This window comes from Oncorhynchus gorbuscha, linkage group LG16 (assembly GCF_021184085.1).
Source record: "Oncorhynchus gorbuscha isolate QuinsamMale2020 ecotype Even-year linkage group LG16, OgorEven_v1.0, whole genome shotgun sequence".
NCBI classification, from domain to species: domain Eukaryota; kingdom Metazoa; phylum Chordata; class Actinopteri; order Salmoniformes; family Salmonidae; genus Oncorhynchus; species Oncorhynchus gorbuscha.
Genome location: NC_060188.1, coordinates 21,910,496 through 21,929,603, shown reverse-complemented (window position 1 = coordinate 21,929,603; position 19,108 = coordinate 21,910,496). Strand labels below are relative to the sequence as shown.

General features: G+C 43.9%; 2 protein-coding genes across 2 annotated transcripts; one reads left to right on the top strand and one right to left on the bottom strand.

Annotated features, from left to right (window-relative positions):
- Positions 1–14,963: 14,963 nt before the first annotated feature.
- LOC124000578 (hemoglobin subunit beta-1-like) lies at positions 14,964–15,926 on the bottom strand. Its single transcript, XM_046307061.1, has 3 exons — positions 15,765–15,926; positions 15,313–15,535; positions 14,964–15,159 (listed from the first exon to the last, which is right to left on the bottom strand). Exons 1-3 carry the CDS (start codon positions 15,854–15,856, stop codon positions 15,031–15,033), a joined length of 444 nt encoding a protein of 147 aa, XP_046163017.1. The 5' UTR covers positions 15,857–15,926; the 3' UTR covers positions 14,964–15,030.
- Positions 15,927–17,314: 1,388 nt separating this feature from the next.
- On the top strand, positions 17,315–18,221 carry LOC124000356 (hemoglobin subunit alpha-1). The gene is made up of 3 exons (XM_046306654.1): positions 17,315–17,480; positions 17,706–17,913; positions 18,010–18,221. The coding sequence occupies exons 1-3, from the start codon at positions 17,386–17,388 to the stop codon at positions 18,136–18,138; spliced, it is 432 nt and encodes a 143-aa protein (XP_046162610.1). The 5' UTR covers positions 17,315–17,385; the 3' UTR covers positions 18,139–18,221.
- The last annotated feature ends 887 nt before the right edge of the window (positions 18,222–19,108 follow it).

Here is a 19,108-nt window from a genome sequence, read left to right as displayed (position 1 = left end):
TAATATTTTTAAATACCTGGAGGTCTCACGTGGGACCACCGAAAAATATGGCAGTACATTAAAGATCTCCTAATTCCAGCATGCAAATACTGAAATTCCACCCATACACTTACATTTTTGTCTTAATATATTGATTTGAAGTACAGTTTAAGATAAAGATAGTTTACATTTTGAAACATCTCGCTAAAGTGGCGTTATTGGAATGTCGACAAACGCAAAAATGTATTCAAGCCTAACACGCGGTATTCACAGAAGGCCACATCCACTAGCAAACAAACAGTAAGTCCTCCCGAACACCCCCACCAAGACATGGATAAACACGTAAACCCAGAGAAATCGGTACATCTTTAGGATCTATTTTTATTTATTTATTTTATTTCACCTTTATTTAACCAGGTAGGCTAGTTGAGAACAAGTTCTCATTTGCAACTGCGACCTGGCCAAGATAAAGCATAGCAGTGTGAGCAGACAACACAGAGTTACACATGGAGTAAACAATTAACAAGTCAATAACACATTAGAAAAAAGGGGAGTCTATATACATTGTGTGCAAAAGGCATGAGGAGGTAGGCGAATAATTACAATTTTGCAGATTAACACTAGAGTGATAAATGATCAGATGGTCATGTACAGGTAGAGATATTGGTGTGCAAAAGAGCAGAAAAGTAAATAAATAAAAACAGTATGGGGATGAGATAGGTAAAAATGGGTGGGCTATTTGCCGATAGACTATGTACAGCTGCAGCGATCGGTTAGCTGCTCAGAGAGCAGATGCTTGAAGTTGGTGAGGGAGATAAAAGTCTCCAACTTCAGCGATTTTTGCAATTCGTTCCAGTCACAGGCAGCAGAGAACTGGAATGAAAGGCGGCCAAATGAGGTGTTGGCTTTAGGGATGATCAGTGAGATACACCTGCTGTAGCGCGTGCTACAGATGGGTGTTGCCATCGTGACCAGTGAACTGAGATAAGGCGGAGCTTTACCTAGCATGGACTTGTAGATGACCTGGAGCCAGTGGGTCTGGCGACGAATATGTAGCGAGGGCCAGCCGACTAGAGCGTACAAGTCGCAGTGGTGGGTGGTATAAGGTGCTTTAGTGACAAAACGGATGGCACTGTGATAAACTGCATCCAGTTTGCTGAGTAGAGTGTTGGAAGCAATTTTGTAGATGACATCGCCGAAGTCGAGGATCGGTAGGATAGTCAGTTTTACTAGGGTAAGTTTGGCGGCGTGAGTGAAGGAGGCTTTGTTGCGGAATAGAAAGCCGACTCTTGATTTGATTTTCGATTGGAGATGTTTGATATGAGTCTGGAAGGAGAGTTTACAGTCTAGCCAGACACCTAGGTACTTATAGATGTAAACACATATTCAAGGTTGGAACCATCCAGGGTGGTGATGCTGGTCAGGAGTGCGGGTGCAGGCAGCGAATGGTTGAAAAGCATGCATTTGGTTTTACTAGCGTTTAAGAGCATTTGGAGGCCACGGAAGGAGTGTTGTATGGCATTGAATCTCGTTTGGAGGTTAGATAGCACAGTGTCCAAGGACGGGCCGGAAGTATATAGAATGGTGTCGTCTGCGTAGAGGTGGATCAGGGAATCGCCCGCAGCAAGAGCAACGTCATTGATATATACAGAAAAAAGAGTCGGCCCGAGGATTGACCCTGTGGCACCCCCATAGAGACTTCCAGAGGACCGCACAGCATGCCCTCCGATTTGACACACTGAACTCTGTCTGCAAAGTAATTGGTGAACCAGGCAAGGCAGTCATCTGAAAAACCGAGGCTACTGAGTCTGCCGATAAGAATATGGTGATTGACCGAGTCGAAAGCCTTGGCAAGGTCGATGAAAACGGCTGCACAGTACTGTCTTTTATCGATGGCGGTTATGATATCGTTTAGTACCTTGAGGTGCACCCGTGACCGGCTCGGAAACCAGATTGCACAGCGGAGAAGGTACGGTGGGATTCGAGATGGTCAGTGACCTGTTTGTTGACTTGGCTTTCGAAGACCTTAGATAGGCAGGGCAGGATGGATATAGGTCTGTAACAGTTTGGGTCCAGGGTGTCTCCCCCTTTGAAGAGGGGGATGACTGCGGCAGCTTTCCAGTCCTTGGGGATCTCAGACGATATGAAAGAGAGGTTGAACAGGCTGGTAATAGGGGTTGCGACAATGGCGGCGGATAGTTTCAGAAATAGAGGGTCCAGATTGTCAAGCCCAGCTGATTTGTACGGGTCCAGGTTTTTCAGCTCTTTCAGAACATCTGCTATCTGGATTTGGGTAAAGGAGAACCTGGAGAGGCTTGGGCGAGTAGCTGCGGGGGGGTGTAGCTGTTGGCCGAGGTTGGAGTAGCCAGGCGGAAGGCATGGCCAGCCGTTGAGAAATGCTTGTTGAAGTTTTCGATAATCATGGATTTATCAGTGGTGACCGTGTTACCTAGCCTCAGTGCAGTGGGCAGCTGGGAGGAGGTGCTCTTGTTCTCCATGGACTTCACAGTGTCCCAGAACTTTTTGGAGTTGGAGCTACAGGACGCAAACTTCTGCCTGAAGAAGCTGGCCTTAGCTTTCCTGACTGACTGCGTGTATTGGTTCCTGACTTCCCTGAACAGTTGCATATCGCGGGGACTATTCGATGCTATTGCAGTCTGCCACAGGATGTTTTTTTTAGCAAATGGGAATGATCAACATGGTTTTGTTGGATGTTGCATCCGATGTCTCCACAATAAAAATAACAACTACCGAGCTAAAGGAAACAGTTGATGTGATTGTAACAAAGTGGGGCTATGTGAAGTTGGTTACATAATACAAGAGAGGGGATGGATTGGGCAGAGTAACTGATTTCAACCGTGAAAGATGCCATCTCCCGTCTGGAGAATGGTAATGTGAATCACGTGGAAAAACTGGATATATTGTGGTATCGTGTCGAAGAATTTGAGAACAGAAGCAGGATAAATACGGTAAAAGTGGTTAACCGGAAAGAGGTGTGTGAGGCTGGCGGTGGACTATTCTCGTGTGTTCAGATAATCATCGAGAAGGATTCGGATTTGATGACATGCACAAATTCGAAATTGAACGAACACATGCCTGGCGAGAATAGGCCCCTGATAACTGTTCTCATCCGCTTCCTACGATCTACAGCCCGGGACAAAGGTACTTAAAGCGGGGAAAGAAAGGGGTGGCGTTTATAGAGTTCTTAAGAGAAAAGCCCACTCTACCCTATCAAATGCCTTCTCAGCATCTAAGGAGACACCAGCGATAGGAACTATATTTGAGAGGTTTAACCACATGAGATGTATTATCAGTTGAGGTTTTGTTCTTAATAAATCCTACTTGGTCACTATGTATGAATTCCTTTCATTTTTCGGTAGTGCCTTCTCTAAGCGTATCGCAAGGAGGCTGATAGCTCTAAAATTCCCAGATTCTGTAGTATCTCTATCCTTTTTAGGAATCAGCGATATCAAAGCCTCATTAAAGGTGTCCGGAAGTAAACCACTGGCAATACAGGTACAACAATCTTGTGCAATATGGACATTTACATTCGTGCTACCTTTCCGGAATAATGCTTTTAAATACCTGGAGGAATGATTGGGGTTACAATTCCAGTTTCACAGAGAAATCTAATCAAAGTTTATTTGTCACGTGTGCCGAATACAATAGGTAGACCTTATAGTGAAATGCTTACTTACAGACCGTAACCAACAGTGCAGTTTAAAAAATCATTGATAGGTATTAGGTGAACGGTAGATGAGTAAAGAAATAAAAAAACAGCAGTAAAAAGACAGTGAATAATAACAGTAGTGGGGCTATATACAGTAGAGAGGCTATGACAGTAGAGGCTATATACAGGTACCGGTTAGTCGGGCTAATTGAGGCTATATGTAGAGTTGAAGTCGAAAGTTTACATACACTTGGAGTCATTAAAGCTTGTTAGGACATCTACTTTGTGCATGACACAAGTCATTTTTCCAACAATTGTTTACAGACAGCATATTTCACTTCCAGTGGGTCAGAAGTTTACATGCACTAAATTGACTGTGCCTTTAAACAGCTTGATAAATTCCATAAAATGATGTCGTGGCTTTAGAAGCTTCTGATAGGCTAATTGACATATTATGAGTCAATTGGAGGTGTACCTGTGGATGTATTTCAAGGCCTACCTTCAAACTCATTGCCTCTTTGCTTGACATCATGGGAAAATCAAAAGAAATCAGCCAAGACCTCAGAAAAAAAATTGTAGACCTCCACAAGTCTGGTTCATCCTTGGGAGAAATTTCCAAACACCTGAAGGTACCACGTTCATCTGTACAAACAATAGCACGCAAGTATAAACACCATGTTACCATGCAGCTGTCATTCTGCCTTCATACCATCCTAGAGATGAACGTATTTTGGTGTTAAAAGTGCAAATCAATCCCAGAACAACAGCAAAGGGCACTGTGAAGATGCTGGTGGAAACAGGTACAAAAGTATCTACAGTGCCTTGCGAAAGTATTGGGACAGAAAATCTATAAAAACCATCACAGACAACCCTTTAATCATACATTCTGTCCTGGCATGGTGCAAACTGCATGAGCTGTTCGGATGAGGGGGATTCCTTTCACCTAAAACCCCTTTATGGAACAATAGATTGATCCCTATGTTTTTCCAGAATAGTAACTTTAGACCATGGTCTGATAAGGGGATCACTCTTCTGGAACATTGTTACGAGGAGGGAGTTCTTATGTCTTTTGATCAGCTGAAACAGAAATACCACTTGCCTAACAGGGACTTCTTTAGCTACCTACAACTACGAAACTTTATTAGGGTGACTCTCAAGGGACAATGGAACCTTCCTAAGATGTCACCTATTGAACAACTCTGCCACGCAGACCAACCACTGTTCAAGACCATTTCCCGTGTTTACAATGCTCTTATGTCAGGACTAACACTGCCTGGGCTAGATAAACCCCGACTTAGATGGGAGAGAGATCTGGGTATTGATCTTGATGAGGATCTATGGAGTGACCTATGCAGGGATGGGGTTACATCCACATTGAACTCCAGATACAGACTGATCCAGTTTAATTTCCTCCATCAGCTCTATATCACCCCATCTAGACTGCACAGGTTCAACCCAGATATCTCCTCCCTATGTTTTAGATGTGGCTCAGATGAAGGAACATTCCTCCATTCCACTTGGCAGTGTTCAAAACTACACGGTTTCTGGCAGGGGGTATGCAATACCATATCCTCAATTCACGGGGTTGCATTCCCTTTAGACCCGGAGGTCTGTCTACTGGGTAACTTTACTAACACCAATCTTAGGCAAAGCCATACTATAAAGCTAACAGAAATATTGCTAGCGATTGCCAAGAAATGTATTGCCTTGAAATGGAAATTGGATTCCTCGCTGCCAGTTGCAATGTTGCTTTCGGAAGTTAATAGTTGTATCCCTTTGGAGAAAATCACTTACTGCTTGAGGAATAAGTTAAAGACATTTTACAGAATTTGGCAACCTTTTATTGACTATATGGAGAATCTCCCCCCACATCTCATTGATTGAATCTATATATAATCCTCACACAATGTTTCACACGTAATGTATATTATGTAGCCTACGGCAGGTGATCCAATGTCTCGTTATTTCTTTTTTATATATTTTTTATATTTTTTATATTTTTTATTATTGTATGTTTGTTTATATAACTATAATTATCATTTATTTTTGTTACGTTCGTCTGTTACTGTCACTTTGTCCTATCGTTGTCTAATATCTTTTCACTTTTGTTTTGAATGTTCGTAATTGGAAAATGCAAAATAAAATATATATTTTTAAAGTGACATAGATGATAAACAGAGAGTAGCAGCAGCGTAAAGGAGGGGTTGGTTGGGGGGGGTGGCACAATGAAAATAATCCAGGTAGCCATTTCATTACCTGTTCAGGAGTCTTATGGCTTGTGGGTTAAAGCTGTTGAGTACTTTTTTGGTCCTAGACTTGGCGCTCCGGTACCGCTTGCCATGCGGTAGCAGAGAGAACAGTCTATGGCTGAGGTGGCTGGCCTTCCTCTGACACTGCCTGGTGTAGAGGTCCTGGATGGCAGGCAGTGATGTACTGGGCCTTATGCACTACCCTCTGTAGTGCCTTGCATTCGGAAGCCGAGCAGTTGCCGTTCCAGGCAGTGATGCAACCAGTCAGGATGCTCTCGATGTTGACCTTTTGAAGATCTGAGGACCCATGCCAAATCTTTTAGTTTCCTGAGGGGGAATAGGCTTTGTCATGCCCTCTTCACGACTGTCTTGGTGTGTTTGGACCATTCTAGTTTGTTGGTGATGTGGACACCAAGGAACTTGAAGCTCTCAACCTGCTCCATTAAAACCTCGTCGATGAGAATGGGGGTGTGCTCGGTCCTCTTTTTCCTGTAGTCCACAATCATCTCATTTAACATTTACATTACATTTAAGTCATTTAGCAGACGCTCTTATCCAGAGCGACTTACAAATTGGTGCATTCACCTTATGACATCCAGTGGAACAGCCACTTTACAATAGTGCATCTAAATATTTTAAGGGGGGGGGGGGTGAGAAGGATTACTTTATCCTATCCTAGGTATTCCTTAAAGAGGTGGGGTTTCAGGTGTCTCCGGAAGGTGGTGATTGACTCCGCTGTCCTGGCGTCGTGAGGGAGTTTGTTCCACCATTGGGGAGCCAGAGCAGCGAACAGTTTTGACTGGGCTGAGCGGGAACTGTACTTCCTCAGTGGTAGGGAGGCGAGCAGGCCAGAGGTGGATGAACGCAGTGCCCTTATTTGGGTGTAGGGCCTGATCAGAGCTTGGAGGTACTGAGGTGCCGTTCCCCTCACAGCTCCGTAGGCAAGCACCATGGTCTTGTAGCGGATGCGAGCTTCAACTGGAAGCCAATGGAGAGAGCGGAGGAGCGGGGTGACGTGAGAGAACTTGGGAAGGTTGAACACTAGACGGGCTGCGGCGTTCTGGATGAGTTGTAGGGGTTTAATGGCACAGGCAGGGAGCCCAGCCAACAGCGAGTTGCAGTAATCCAGACGGGAGATGACAAGTGCCTGGATTAGGACCTGCGCCGCTTCCTGTGTGAGGCAGGGTCGTACTCTGCGGATGTTGTAGAGCATGAACCTACAGGAACGGGCCACCGCCTTGATGTTAGTTGAGAACGACAGGGTGTTGTCCAGGATCACGCCAAGGTTATTAGCGCTCTGGGAGGAGGACACAATGGAGTTGTCAACCGTGATGGCGAGATCATGGAACGGGCAGTCCTTCCCGGGAGGAAGAGCAGCTCCGTCTTGCCGAAGTTCAGCTTGAGGTGGTGATCCGTCATCCACACTGATATGTCTGCCAGACATGCAGAGATGCGATTCGCCACCTGGTCATCAGAAGGGGGAAAGGAGAAGATTAATTGTGTGTCGTCTGCATAGCAATGATAGGAGAGACCATGTGAGGTTATGACAGAGCCAAGTGACTTGGTGTATAGCGAGAATAGGAGAGGGCCTAGAACAGAGCCCTGGGGGACACCAGTGGTGAGAGCGCGTGGTGAGGAGACAGATTCTCGCCACGCCACCTGGTAGGAGCGACCTGTCAGGTAGGACGCAATCCAAGCGTGGGCCGCGCCGGAGATGCCCAACTCGGAGAGGGTGGAGAGGAGGATCTGATGGTTCACAGTATCGAAGGCAGCCGATAGGTCTAGAAGGATGAGAGCAGAGGAGAGAGAGTTAGCTTTAGCGGTGCGGAGCGCCTCCGTGATACAGAGAAGAGCAGTCTCAGTTGAATGACTAGTCTTGAAACCTCACTGATTTGGATCAAGAAGGTCATTCTGAGAGAGATAGCAGGAGAGCTGACCAAGGACGGCACGTTCAAGAGTTTTGGAGAGAAAAGAAAGAAGGGATACTGGTCTGTAGTTGTTGACATCGGAGGGATCGAGTGTAGGTTTTTTCAGAAGGGGTGCAACTCTCGCTCTCTTGAAGACGGAAGGGACGTAGCCAGCGGTCAGGGATAAGTTGATGAGCGAGGTGAGGTAAGGGAGAAGGTCTCCGGAAATGGTCTGGAGAAGAGAGGAGGGGATAGGTTCGAGCGGGCAGGTTGTTGGGCGGCCGGCCGTCACAAGACGCGAGATTTCATCTGGAGAGAGAGGGGAGAAAGAGGTCAGAGCACAGGGTAGGGCAGTGTGAGCAGAACCAGCGGTGTCGTTTGACTTAGCAAACGAGGATCGGATGTCGTCGACCTTCTTTTCAAAATGGTTGACGAAGTCATCTGCAGAGAGGGAGGAGGGGGGAGGGGGAGGAGGATTCAGGAGGGAGGAGAAGGTGGCAAAGAGCTTCCTAGGGTTAGAGGCAGATGCTTGGAATTTAGAGTGGTAGAAAGTGGCTTTAGCAGCAGAGACAGAGGAGGAAAATGTAGAGAGGAGGGAGTGAAAGGATGCCAGGTCCGCAGGGAGGCGAGTTTTCCTCCATTTCCGCTCGGCTGCCCGGAGCCCTGTTCTGTGAGCTCGCAATGAGTCGTCAAGCCACGGAGCGGGAGGGGAGGACCGAGCCGGCCTGGAAGATAGGGGACATAGAGAGTCAAAGGATGCAGAAAGGGAGGAGAGGAGGGTTGAGGAGGCAGAATCAGGAGATAGGTTGGAGAAGGTTTGAGCAGAGGGAAGAGATGATAGGATGGAAGAGGAGAGAGTAGCGGGGGAGAGAGAGCGAAGTTTGGGACGGCGCGATACCATCCGAGTAGGGGCAGTGTGGGAAGTGTTGGATGAGAGCGAGAGGGAAAAGGATACAAGATAGTGGTCGGAGACTTGGAGGGAAGTTGCAATGAGGTTAGTGGAAAAACAGCATCTAGTAAAGATGAGGTCGAGCGTATTGCCTGCCTTGTGAGTAGGGGGGGAAGGTGAGAGGGTGAGGTCAAAAGAGGAGAGGAGTGGAAAGAAGGAGGCAGAGAGGAATGAGTCAAAGGTAGACGTGGGGAGGTTAAAGTCGCCCAGAACTGTGAGAGGTGAGCCGTCCTCAGGAAAGGAGCTTATCAAGGCATCAAGCTTATTGATGAACTCTCCGAGGGGACCTGGAGGGCGATAAATGATAAGGATGTTAAGCTTGAAAGGGCTGGTAACTGTGACAGCATGAAATTCAAAGGAGGCGATAGACAGATGGGTAAGGGGAGAAAGAGAGAATGACCACTTGGGAGAGATAAGGATCCCGATGCCACCACCCCGCTGACCAGAAGCTCTCGGGGTGTGCGAGAACACGTGGGCGGACGAAGAGAGAGCAGTAGGAGTAGCAGTGTTATCTGTGGTGATCCATGTTTCTGTCAGTGCCAAGAAGTCGAGGGACTGGAGGGAGGCATAGGCTGAGATGAACTCTGCCTTGTTGGCTGCAGATCGGCAGTTCCAGAGGCTACCGGAGACCTGGAACTCCACGTGGGTTGTGCGCGCTGGGACCACCAGATTAGGGTGGCAGCGGCCACGCGGTGTGGAGCGTTTGTATGGTCTGTGCAGAGAGGAGAGAACAGGGATAGACAGACACATAGTTGACAGGCTACAGAAGAGGCTACGCTAATGCAAGGAGATTGGAATGACAAGTGGACTACACGTCTCAAATGTTCAGAAAGTTAAGCTTACGTAGCAAGAATCTTATTGACTAAAATGATTAAAATGATACAGTACTGCTGAAGTAGGCTAGCTGGCAGTGGCTGCGTTGTTGACTTTGTAGGCTAGCTGGCAGTGGCTGCGTTGTTGACACTACACTAATCAAGTCGTTCCGTTGAGTGTAATAGTTTCTACAGTGCTGCTATTCGGGGCTAGCTGGCTAGCTAGCAGTGTTGATTACGTTACGTTGCGTTAAAAGAACGACAATAGCTGGCTAGCTAACCTAGAAAATCGCTCTAGACTACACAATTATCTTTGATACACAGACGGCTATGTAGCTAGCTATGTAGCTAGCTACGATCAAACAAATCAAACCGTTGTGCTGTAATGAAATGAAATGAAAAATGTGATACTACCTGTGGAGCGAAGCGGAATGCGACCGGGTTGTTGAGTGCGGAAGTTCTATTCAGTAGACGTTGGCTAGCTGTTGGCTAGCTAGCAGTGTCTCCTACGTTAAGGACGACAAATAGCTGGCTAGCTAACCTCGGTAAATTAAGATAATCACTCTAAGACTACACGCTCTAAACTACACAATTATCTTGGATACGAAGACAGCAAAGACAACTATGTAGCTAGCTAACACTACACTAATCAAGTCGTTCAGTTGAGTGTAATAGTTTCTACAGTGCTGCTATTCAGTAGACGGTGGACGTATGCTAGCTGGCTAGCTGCTGGGCAGATAGCAGTGTAGACTACGTTAGGACGACGAAATACAAGTTGCAATAGAAGTGCTGACTGTTTCACTTTGTTGTCCTCTTTCTTTTCCTTTTTCTTCTGTCCTTCTTTTGTCCTTATTTTGTCTTCCTTTCTTCTGTTAACTAGATATTTTTTGTTGTTATTCTTTGTAAGCTAGCTAGCTTCTTATCTTATCTTATCTCCTTGGTATTGGTTACATTGAGGGATAGGTTGTTATTCTGGCACCACCCGGCCAGGTCTCTGACCTCCCTATAGGCTGTCTCGTCGTTGTCGGTGATCGTTGTCGGTGATCACACAGTCGTCCGGAACAGCTGATGCTCTCATGCATGTCTCAGTGTTGCGGGCATCAAAGCGAGCATAGAAGTGATTTAACTCACCTGGTAGGCTTGTGTCACTGGGCAGCTCACGGCTGTGCTTCCCTTTGTAGTCTGTAACAGTTTGCAGACCCTGCCACATAAGACGAGCGTCGGAGCTGGTGTAGTGCGATTCAATCTTAGTCCTGTATTGACGCTTTGCCTTTTTGATGGTTCGTTGGAGGGCATAGCAGGATTTCTTATTAGCTTCCGGGTTAGAGTCCCGCACCTTGAACGTGGCATCTTTACCCTTTAGCTCAGTGCGGATGTTGCCTGTAATACATGGCTTCTGGTTGGGGTATGTATGTACAGTCACTGTGGGGACAACATCATCAAAGCACTTATTGATAAAGCCAGTGACTGATGTGGTGTACTCCACAATGTCATCGGAAAAATCTCATTACATATTCCCGTCTGTGCTAGAAAAACAGTCCTTTAGTTTAGCATCTGCTTCGTCTGACCACTTTACTATAGACCGAGTCACTGGTGCTTCCTGCTTTAACTTCTGCTTGTAAGTAGGAATCAGGAGGATAGAATTGTGGTCAGATTTGCCAAATGGAGGGCGAGGGAGAGCTTTGTATGTGTCTCTGTGTGTGGCATACAGGTGAACTATAATTATTTTCCTTCTGGTTGTGCATTTAACATGCTGATAGAAATGAGGTAAAATGATTTAAGTTTCACCACATTCCCTGCAACCCTCTGGGTGAGTGGTTTCCTGTTTGCTTATTTCCTTATACAGCTGACTGAGTGCGGTCTTAGTGCCAGCATCTGTCTGTGATGGTAAATAAACAGTCACGAAACATATGGATGAAAACTCTCTTGGCGCATAGTGTGGTCCACAGCTTATCATGAGATACTCTACTTCAGGTGAGCAAAATCTAGAGACTTCCTTAGATTTCTTGGATCAGCTGTTGTTTACAAATATGCTCAGACTGCCCCCCCCCTCTTTGTCGGAGTGTGCTGTTCTATCTAGTCGGTGCAGCGCATATCCCACAAGCTGAATATCCATGTCGTCATTCATCCACGATTCGGTGAAACATAAGATGTTACAGGTTTTTATGTCCCGTTGGTAGGATATTTGTGATCATACCTTGTCTAATTTATTATCCAATGATTGTACATTGGCAAGTAATACTGACGTTAAAGGCAGGTTTCCCACTCGCCGTCGGTGGATCCTTACGAAGCAACCCGCTCTGTTTCCTCTGTACCTGCGTCTCTTTCTCTTGCCAATGACGGGGATTTTGACCTGGTCGGGTGTCTGAGTCCTGCTTGTTGAAGACAAAATCTTTGCCTTAACCGAGGTGAGTGATCGCTGTCCTGATATCCAGAAGCTATTTTTTATTATGTACAAAATAAGTTACAAATAACGTGAGAAAAAACACAATAGCACAATTGGTTAGGCACCCGTAAAACTGCTGCCATTTCTTCCAGCGTCATTTAAAATATGTCTCTTGGGCGAAAGAGCAGAGTTACCTGATGTAACAAAGGAGGAATTTGCACTGATCACTGTTGGTGTGGTTACAGCAGCTGGAGTAATACTCTGAATTTGGAAGGGTCGTGCGACTCCTACTCTGAAACAGTGAATAGAATCAATGTTGGAGGCAGCATCTTATGAACAAATGCTTACTAGTATCACTGGTAGAAACAACAATTCTAGAAGCTGGATGTGTTTTATTTGTCATGTTTCTAAGACTGGGAGGTGATTACTTATGCTTGTGAACCCATTTAGTTCTGCATTGTGACCTGTATGATACTAGTTGACTGTGTATATGTGCTATGATTGTGTATATGTGCTATGACTGTGTATATGTGCTATGACTGTGTATATGTGCTATGACTGTGTATATGTGCTATGACTGTGTATATGTGCTATGACTGTGTATATGTGCTATGACTGTGTATATGTGCTATGCTATGTATATGTGCTATGTATATGTGCTATGACTGTGTATATGTGCTATGACTGTGTATATGTGCTATGCTATGTATATGTGCTATGACTGTGTATATGTGCTATGACTGTGTATATGTGCTATGACTGTGTATGTGTGCTATGACTGTGTATATGTGCTATGCTATGTATATGTGCTATGACTGTGTATATGTGCTATGACTGTGTATATGTGCTATGACTGTGTATATGTGCTATGACTGTGTATATGTGCTATGACTGTGTATATGTGCTATGTGCTATGTGCTATGTTGGAGGATATGTCTTGATGTCATTCTCAATGTTTTTATGCTGTACAGTGTTATTTTCTATGTTTTATTTGTTTGTTTGTGGAAAAAAAGGAAACAATAGATACAACTTTAATTTTAAAAATATATATATAAAAATGGAAAAATCACATTTACATAAGTATTCAGAACCTTTACTCAATACTTTGTTGAAGCACCTTTGGCAGCAATTACAGCCTTGAGTCTTCGCTATTTATTTTATTTTTCCTTTATTTTACTAGGCAAGTCAGTTAAGAACAAATTATTATTTTCAATGACGGCCTAGGAACAGTGGGTTAACTGCCTGTTCAGGGGCAGAACGACAGATTTTGTACCTTGTCAGCTCGGGGATTTGAACTTGCAACCTTTCGGTTACTAGTCCAATGCTCTAACCACTAGGCTACCCTGCCGACCCGGCTATGAGCTTGGCACACCTGTATTTGGGGAGTTTCAATTCTTCTGTGCAGATCCTCTCAAACTATTTTTAGGTTCAATTGTGCGCCGCCCTATGGGACTCCCAAACCCGGCCGGTTGTGATACAGCCTGAATTCGAACCAGGGTGTCTGTAGTGACACGTCTTGAAGACCACTGCACCACTCGGGCTGTGTCTTTGCTTGTCTTGGCTGTGTGCTTAGGGTCGTTGTCCTGTTGGAAGGTGAACCTTCACCCCCTTGTCTGAGGTCCTGAGCATTCTGGAACAGGTTTTCATCAAGAATCTCTTGGTACTTTCCTCCTTTCATCTTTCCTTCAATCCTAACTAGTCTCCCAGTCCATGCCGTTGAAAAACATCCCCACAGCATGATGCTGCCACCACCATGCTTCACTGTAGGGATGGTGCGAGGTTTCCTTCCGACGTGACGCTTGGCATTCAGGCCAAAGAGTTCAATCTTGGTTTCATCAGACCAGATAATATTGTTTTTAATGGTCTGAGAGTCCTTTAGGTGCCTTTTGGCAACTCCAAGCGGGCTAGAATGTTCATTTTACTGAGGAGTGGCCTCCATCTGGCCACTCTACCATAAAGGCCTGATTGGTGGAGTGCTGCAGAGATGGTTGTTCTTCTGGAAGGTTCTCCCATCTCCAAAGAGAAACTCTGGAGCTCTGTCAGAGTGACCATCAGGTTCTTGGTCACCTCCCTGACCAAGGCCCTTCTCCCCCGATTGCTCAGTTTGGCCGAGTCTCATAGCAAAGGGTCTGAGTACTTATGAAAATAAGGTATTTCAGTTTTTATTTTTTACATTTGCAAACATTTTTAAAAATTGTCTTCGCTTTTTCAATATGGGGTAATGTGTGTAGATTGATGAGGGAAAAGAATTTAATCAATTTTAGAATAGGTCTGTCACAAAATGTGGAAAAAGTCAAGGGGTCTGAATTTTTTCTGAATTAACTGTGTGTTGTGGCCAGACATGACTCTGTGTTGTCAAATAGCCTACATGCAGGATAGCACGAGTGATTTCCCTGCTGTAATTGGCCACATAACAGCACAAGGCGATTTATGGAACCCCCCCCCCCAGTTGACTGCAGCATAACAACCTTATTTGCTATCTTGGGTCAGACTCAGTTCATAGCCTATAGCAGACATCTTTGTATAATTGTATTCAATATTTGAAAGAAGCAGGACTCAAACAACCTTGTTTAACATGAGAATAGGATGTTTCACGTCTTCAAGATGCAAGATGACAACACAGCATAACATTTTATCTTTCAGATTTGAAGAAGGAAATTCATTATCAGTGGGAGAAGGCTACGTTTGCTAGACAGATCTCAGGAGCTTGTTGGTATTCCAATAGGCCTATGTAGAAGCGGCCTATAAAACCAACAAAAATGTTATTACCTGGTTTAATCTGGTTTATAAACTATCAATCGACAATGAGCTCTTGAAGCTCATTCATGATTTTCAATGAATAAGATTTTACTGCTTATTTGACCAAATCACAGACTTGAAAACAGGTTAACCTTTGTTGTGTAGGCAATCACTTTGAGAATGGCGGCAAATGGGCTATTGAGGCTATCAAATAGGCTGCCCCCCCCCTCCTTCTAAAAAAACAAGTTTGTATAAATATAAAATACAATAGATTGTTTCGATGTCTTTATTTTCACTCAGGCAGGGATGTCAGAACACAATCACTTGTCTGGGGTGCATTTAGAAGTACCGACTGCCCATGGCTGCGACAACCACTTTCATGAACTTCTGCCAGGTTGCCTGAATTTCAGGAGTGAAAGCGGCTCCGAACTTGGCGGCAATGACAATTGTGAGGACGTCAGCCAACACCTGTGGACAAAAGACAAAGGAGGACGATGTTAAATAAGACTGACGGTTTTCTTTTACCTTTGGAATTAGACGTGTTGCTCTGATTGTTATGTGTTTAGGCTTACATCAGTAAAGCATAAAATATAAGCCTATTTCTCAAGACAGAAGGCATACCCTGAAATTGTCAGGGTCGACGAAGAGTTTGTTAGCGTGGGTCTCGCTCAGTGACTTGTATGTGGCCAAGATGTTGCCCATGTTATTCACAGCTTTATCCAGAGCTCCACACACGACCTTGCCGTGAGCAGCAACTTTGGGGTTGCCCATGATTGCTGCGGGAGTGGACACATCTCCGAAAGAGCCGAAATAACGCTGAGTCCAGGGGTAGACGATCAGGACTCTGTCATTGCAAGAACACCGAAATATGTGAATTATTTTCAAATGTATTTCAATTATACGCCTAATTAATACTCTAACATGCTCCATTCAAATTTAACAATATCAACTCAATATTAGTAGTAATGATACGATAACAGGACAATTATAATAGTGTTATAATTACTCATGATCATCTCCACTATAAACTGTATTAGATGATATATTTGAATGAGGCTGAAGCCATGACCTACCTTCCCAGAGCCAGTGGTCCGACCTCATTGATATCTACTTTGCCCCAGACAGCACTGATGGTGCTCTTCTCTGCGTCTGTCCAGTCAACCATGTTGTCAGTGTTTGTTTTCCGGTTTTGCAACAAGATTAAACAAATTAATGTCTAGTGTAGGGAGACACTGCGTGCAATTTATATTTATGAGTGCACTCCGCCCACTGGAGGCGGCGCATATGATTGGCTCTGGCAAAGATCAGTATTGGCCAAGTGAACGCTTCAGCTCTCGAACTTGGTGACATCAATTCCAATAATGTATCTGTTAAAAACAACAGTAAATGTTAATGTATTAGCTGTTACAGAATCAAGTCTGTAGATTAGATCCTAAAATATGGAAGCATATGTAAATAGGCCTATACAGTTTATCTAGATTACCAACGTTTCAAAATTAACATGATAACAGCTTAATTATCAGGTTTAATTTATTCCTCTGATTGCAAGAATAAAAGTAAGGTTATGGCAAAACTCTTCCGAAGATTATACGTCCTTCATTGCAGTGTATATGTAGAAGGCTATTCTAATGAAAAATTAGAAAGAGATGCAACCACTAAACATTCTTATGAATTTGGAAAATGTGATAATTCAACATAATTCCGGCCTATAATTTGGCACAGTTTCTTATCTACGACAAAATGACGCCTTCCATTTTTTTAATCGGGGTATTTCAGACCGGTCCCGCCCATTTTAAGTGATTAATTTCAAGACATTAAATATGATAAGCAGAAATGTCCTGTATTATTTGTAGATAGGTGTGTACCCATGTCCTTGCATGACCTCTTTCTTCCTCTGACTTTTTTGTCGATCATCATTCGAAGTCCAATCAACCTTATAATTGGGAATCATGTCCAACTTCCATTGAACCCCAGTGTAGGCATATATCATAGATACATATTAGGCCGTCATTGTAAATAAGAATGTGTTCTATAACTGACTTGCCTAGTTAAATAAAAAATACAAATGTGAAACACGTCACTTTGAATAAATAATATGCAGGTATTTGAAGGTGGATTTGATTTGTACAATATAATTTACCAATGTAATATATATTTTACATGCTCGATTAGGCTACTCTGAAAGATTTCGTTTTATGCAACGATAAAAATAATAAAACAAAACATATTAATTGTCTATATCAATCAAACAAATTGTAAAATTGTTGACATCTCTGTTGCATCTGATGCAATTGATTTAAATGCATGTAATTTAGCCAATTAACTAAAGATTTCATATTTGGCTGTTTCGGCAAAAGCAGCTGCAACTTTAGAATGAACCTACTGGAAATATATGCTTACAATGAATGTATTTGCATTGCGCTAAAATATTAATTATGGATATTATTAGAAACATAACTTCAATAAGATGTCAGAGGGCTTTTAATATAAAACGCTAACTTAATATTTTATAAAAGCCAAGAACGTTTCTTACTCTTGGATTTTGACCAAGGTGGTTGCAGTGTAGGGGGAGTGTACCCTAGTAGCTGGGCGTGTCTGCCGCTCTACTGTGATATAAAGGGACCTAGTTGTGTAGGCAGTCATCTTCAGATAATTTCTTGTATATTTAATACAGGCCAATCAGAAAGGAGCAAAATGAGTCTGACAGCAAAGGACAAATCTGTGGTCAAGGCCTTCTGGGGCAAGATTGGTGGAAAGGCAGATGTCCTCGGCGCTGAAGCTTTGGGGAGGTAAGCCTTCTTAATGAACGAATGATGAGAATGATTGTGTTTAAACTGATGACAGCGGCCTATGTGCCTACCTCGAATAAGCATTTTAACATACAATAAGTAAACTCATTTCATTACGTTGTAGACACAGACGATGGGAGAAATATGATACTCGTAATGCTTAAAAGTTCAGCATCTAACAAAAACTCCAATATGAATCGAACTATTCTGTACCTTCCTTTGCAGGATGCTGACTGCTTACCCCCAGACTAAGACCTACTTCTCCCACTGGGCTGACCTGAGCCCCGGCTCTGGGCCAGTCAAGAACCATGGAGGCATCATCATGGGTGCAATTGGTAAAGCAGTCGGACTGATGGACGACCTCGTAGGGGGAATGAGTGCTCTCAGTGATCTGCACGCCTTCAAGCTGCGCGTTGACCCTGGAAACTTCAAGGTTTGCCCACAGATAACCTATTGTCTGTATATTGATCACTCTGTCTGTTGCTAAAGCACAATCCTTCAATATTAACTTTTAAAATATACTTTTCAGATCCTGTCCCACAACATCCTTGTGACCCTGGCTATTCACTTCCCTTCTGATTTCACTCCCGAAGTGCACATTGCTGTGGATAAATTCCTTGCAGCCTTGTCCGCTGCCCTGGCTGATAAATACAGATAAGACCATCATGAAAGTCCACCATTGGACTCCAGTTCCTGCTCTGTTGTTATTACAATAAAATAAACAGGCAATGAATGAAGTTACCTCCTCTGTCGTGTCCTTATTCCACCACAGTTCACCATCAAAATCATATTTGAATTTCATCACTGTCACATCTAGATTGAATACATTGAATGAAGAAAGGAAGGGATTAAGTACTAAATGGTGCTTTAGGTCCACCATCCACTATCTCACTCTGTTATTCTCCATAACTTTGGATAGCCTATCTAATACGTGTAACATGCATTTTGCTGACCTCATTTAATATTTGATGAATATGGAGTAGTTACAGATGGGTTGGTAAACTGAAGGGGTTATATGAAGCCTCTACAATTTTCATATAACCCCTTCAGTTTACCAACCCCTAACTACTCCAAATGCATGTTACACGAAGAACACCATCCCAACTGTGAAGCACGGGGGTGGCAGTATCATGTTGGGGGGGGGTGATTTGCTTCAGGAGGGACTGGTGCACTTCGTGAAAAAGATAGCTTCATGGGGGGGGGGGGGGAATTACATGGAAATATTGAAGCAACATGTCAAGGCATCAGTCAGGAGGTTAAAGCTTGGTCGCAAATGGGTCTTCCAAATGGACAATGACCCCAAGCATACTTCTAAATTTGTGGCAAAATGGCTTAAGGACAACAAAGTCAAGGTATTGGAGTGGCCATCACAAAGCCCTGACCTCAATCCCATAGAAAATTTGTGGGTAAAACTGAAAAAAAAACTAAAAAAGTGTGTGCGAGCAAGGAGGCCTACAAACCTGACTCAGTTACACCAGCTCCGTCTGGAGGAATGGGCCAAAACTTATTGTGGGAAGCTTGTGGAAGGCTACCCGAAATATTTGACCTAAGTTAAACCATTTAAAGGCAATTCTAACAAATACTAATTGAATATATGTAAACTTCTGACCCACTGGGAATGTCATGAA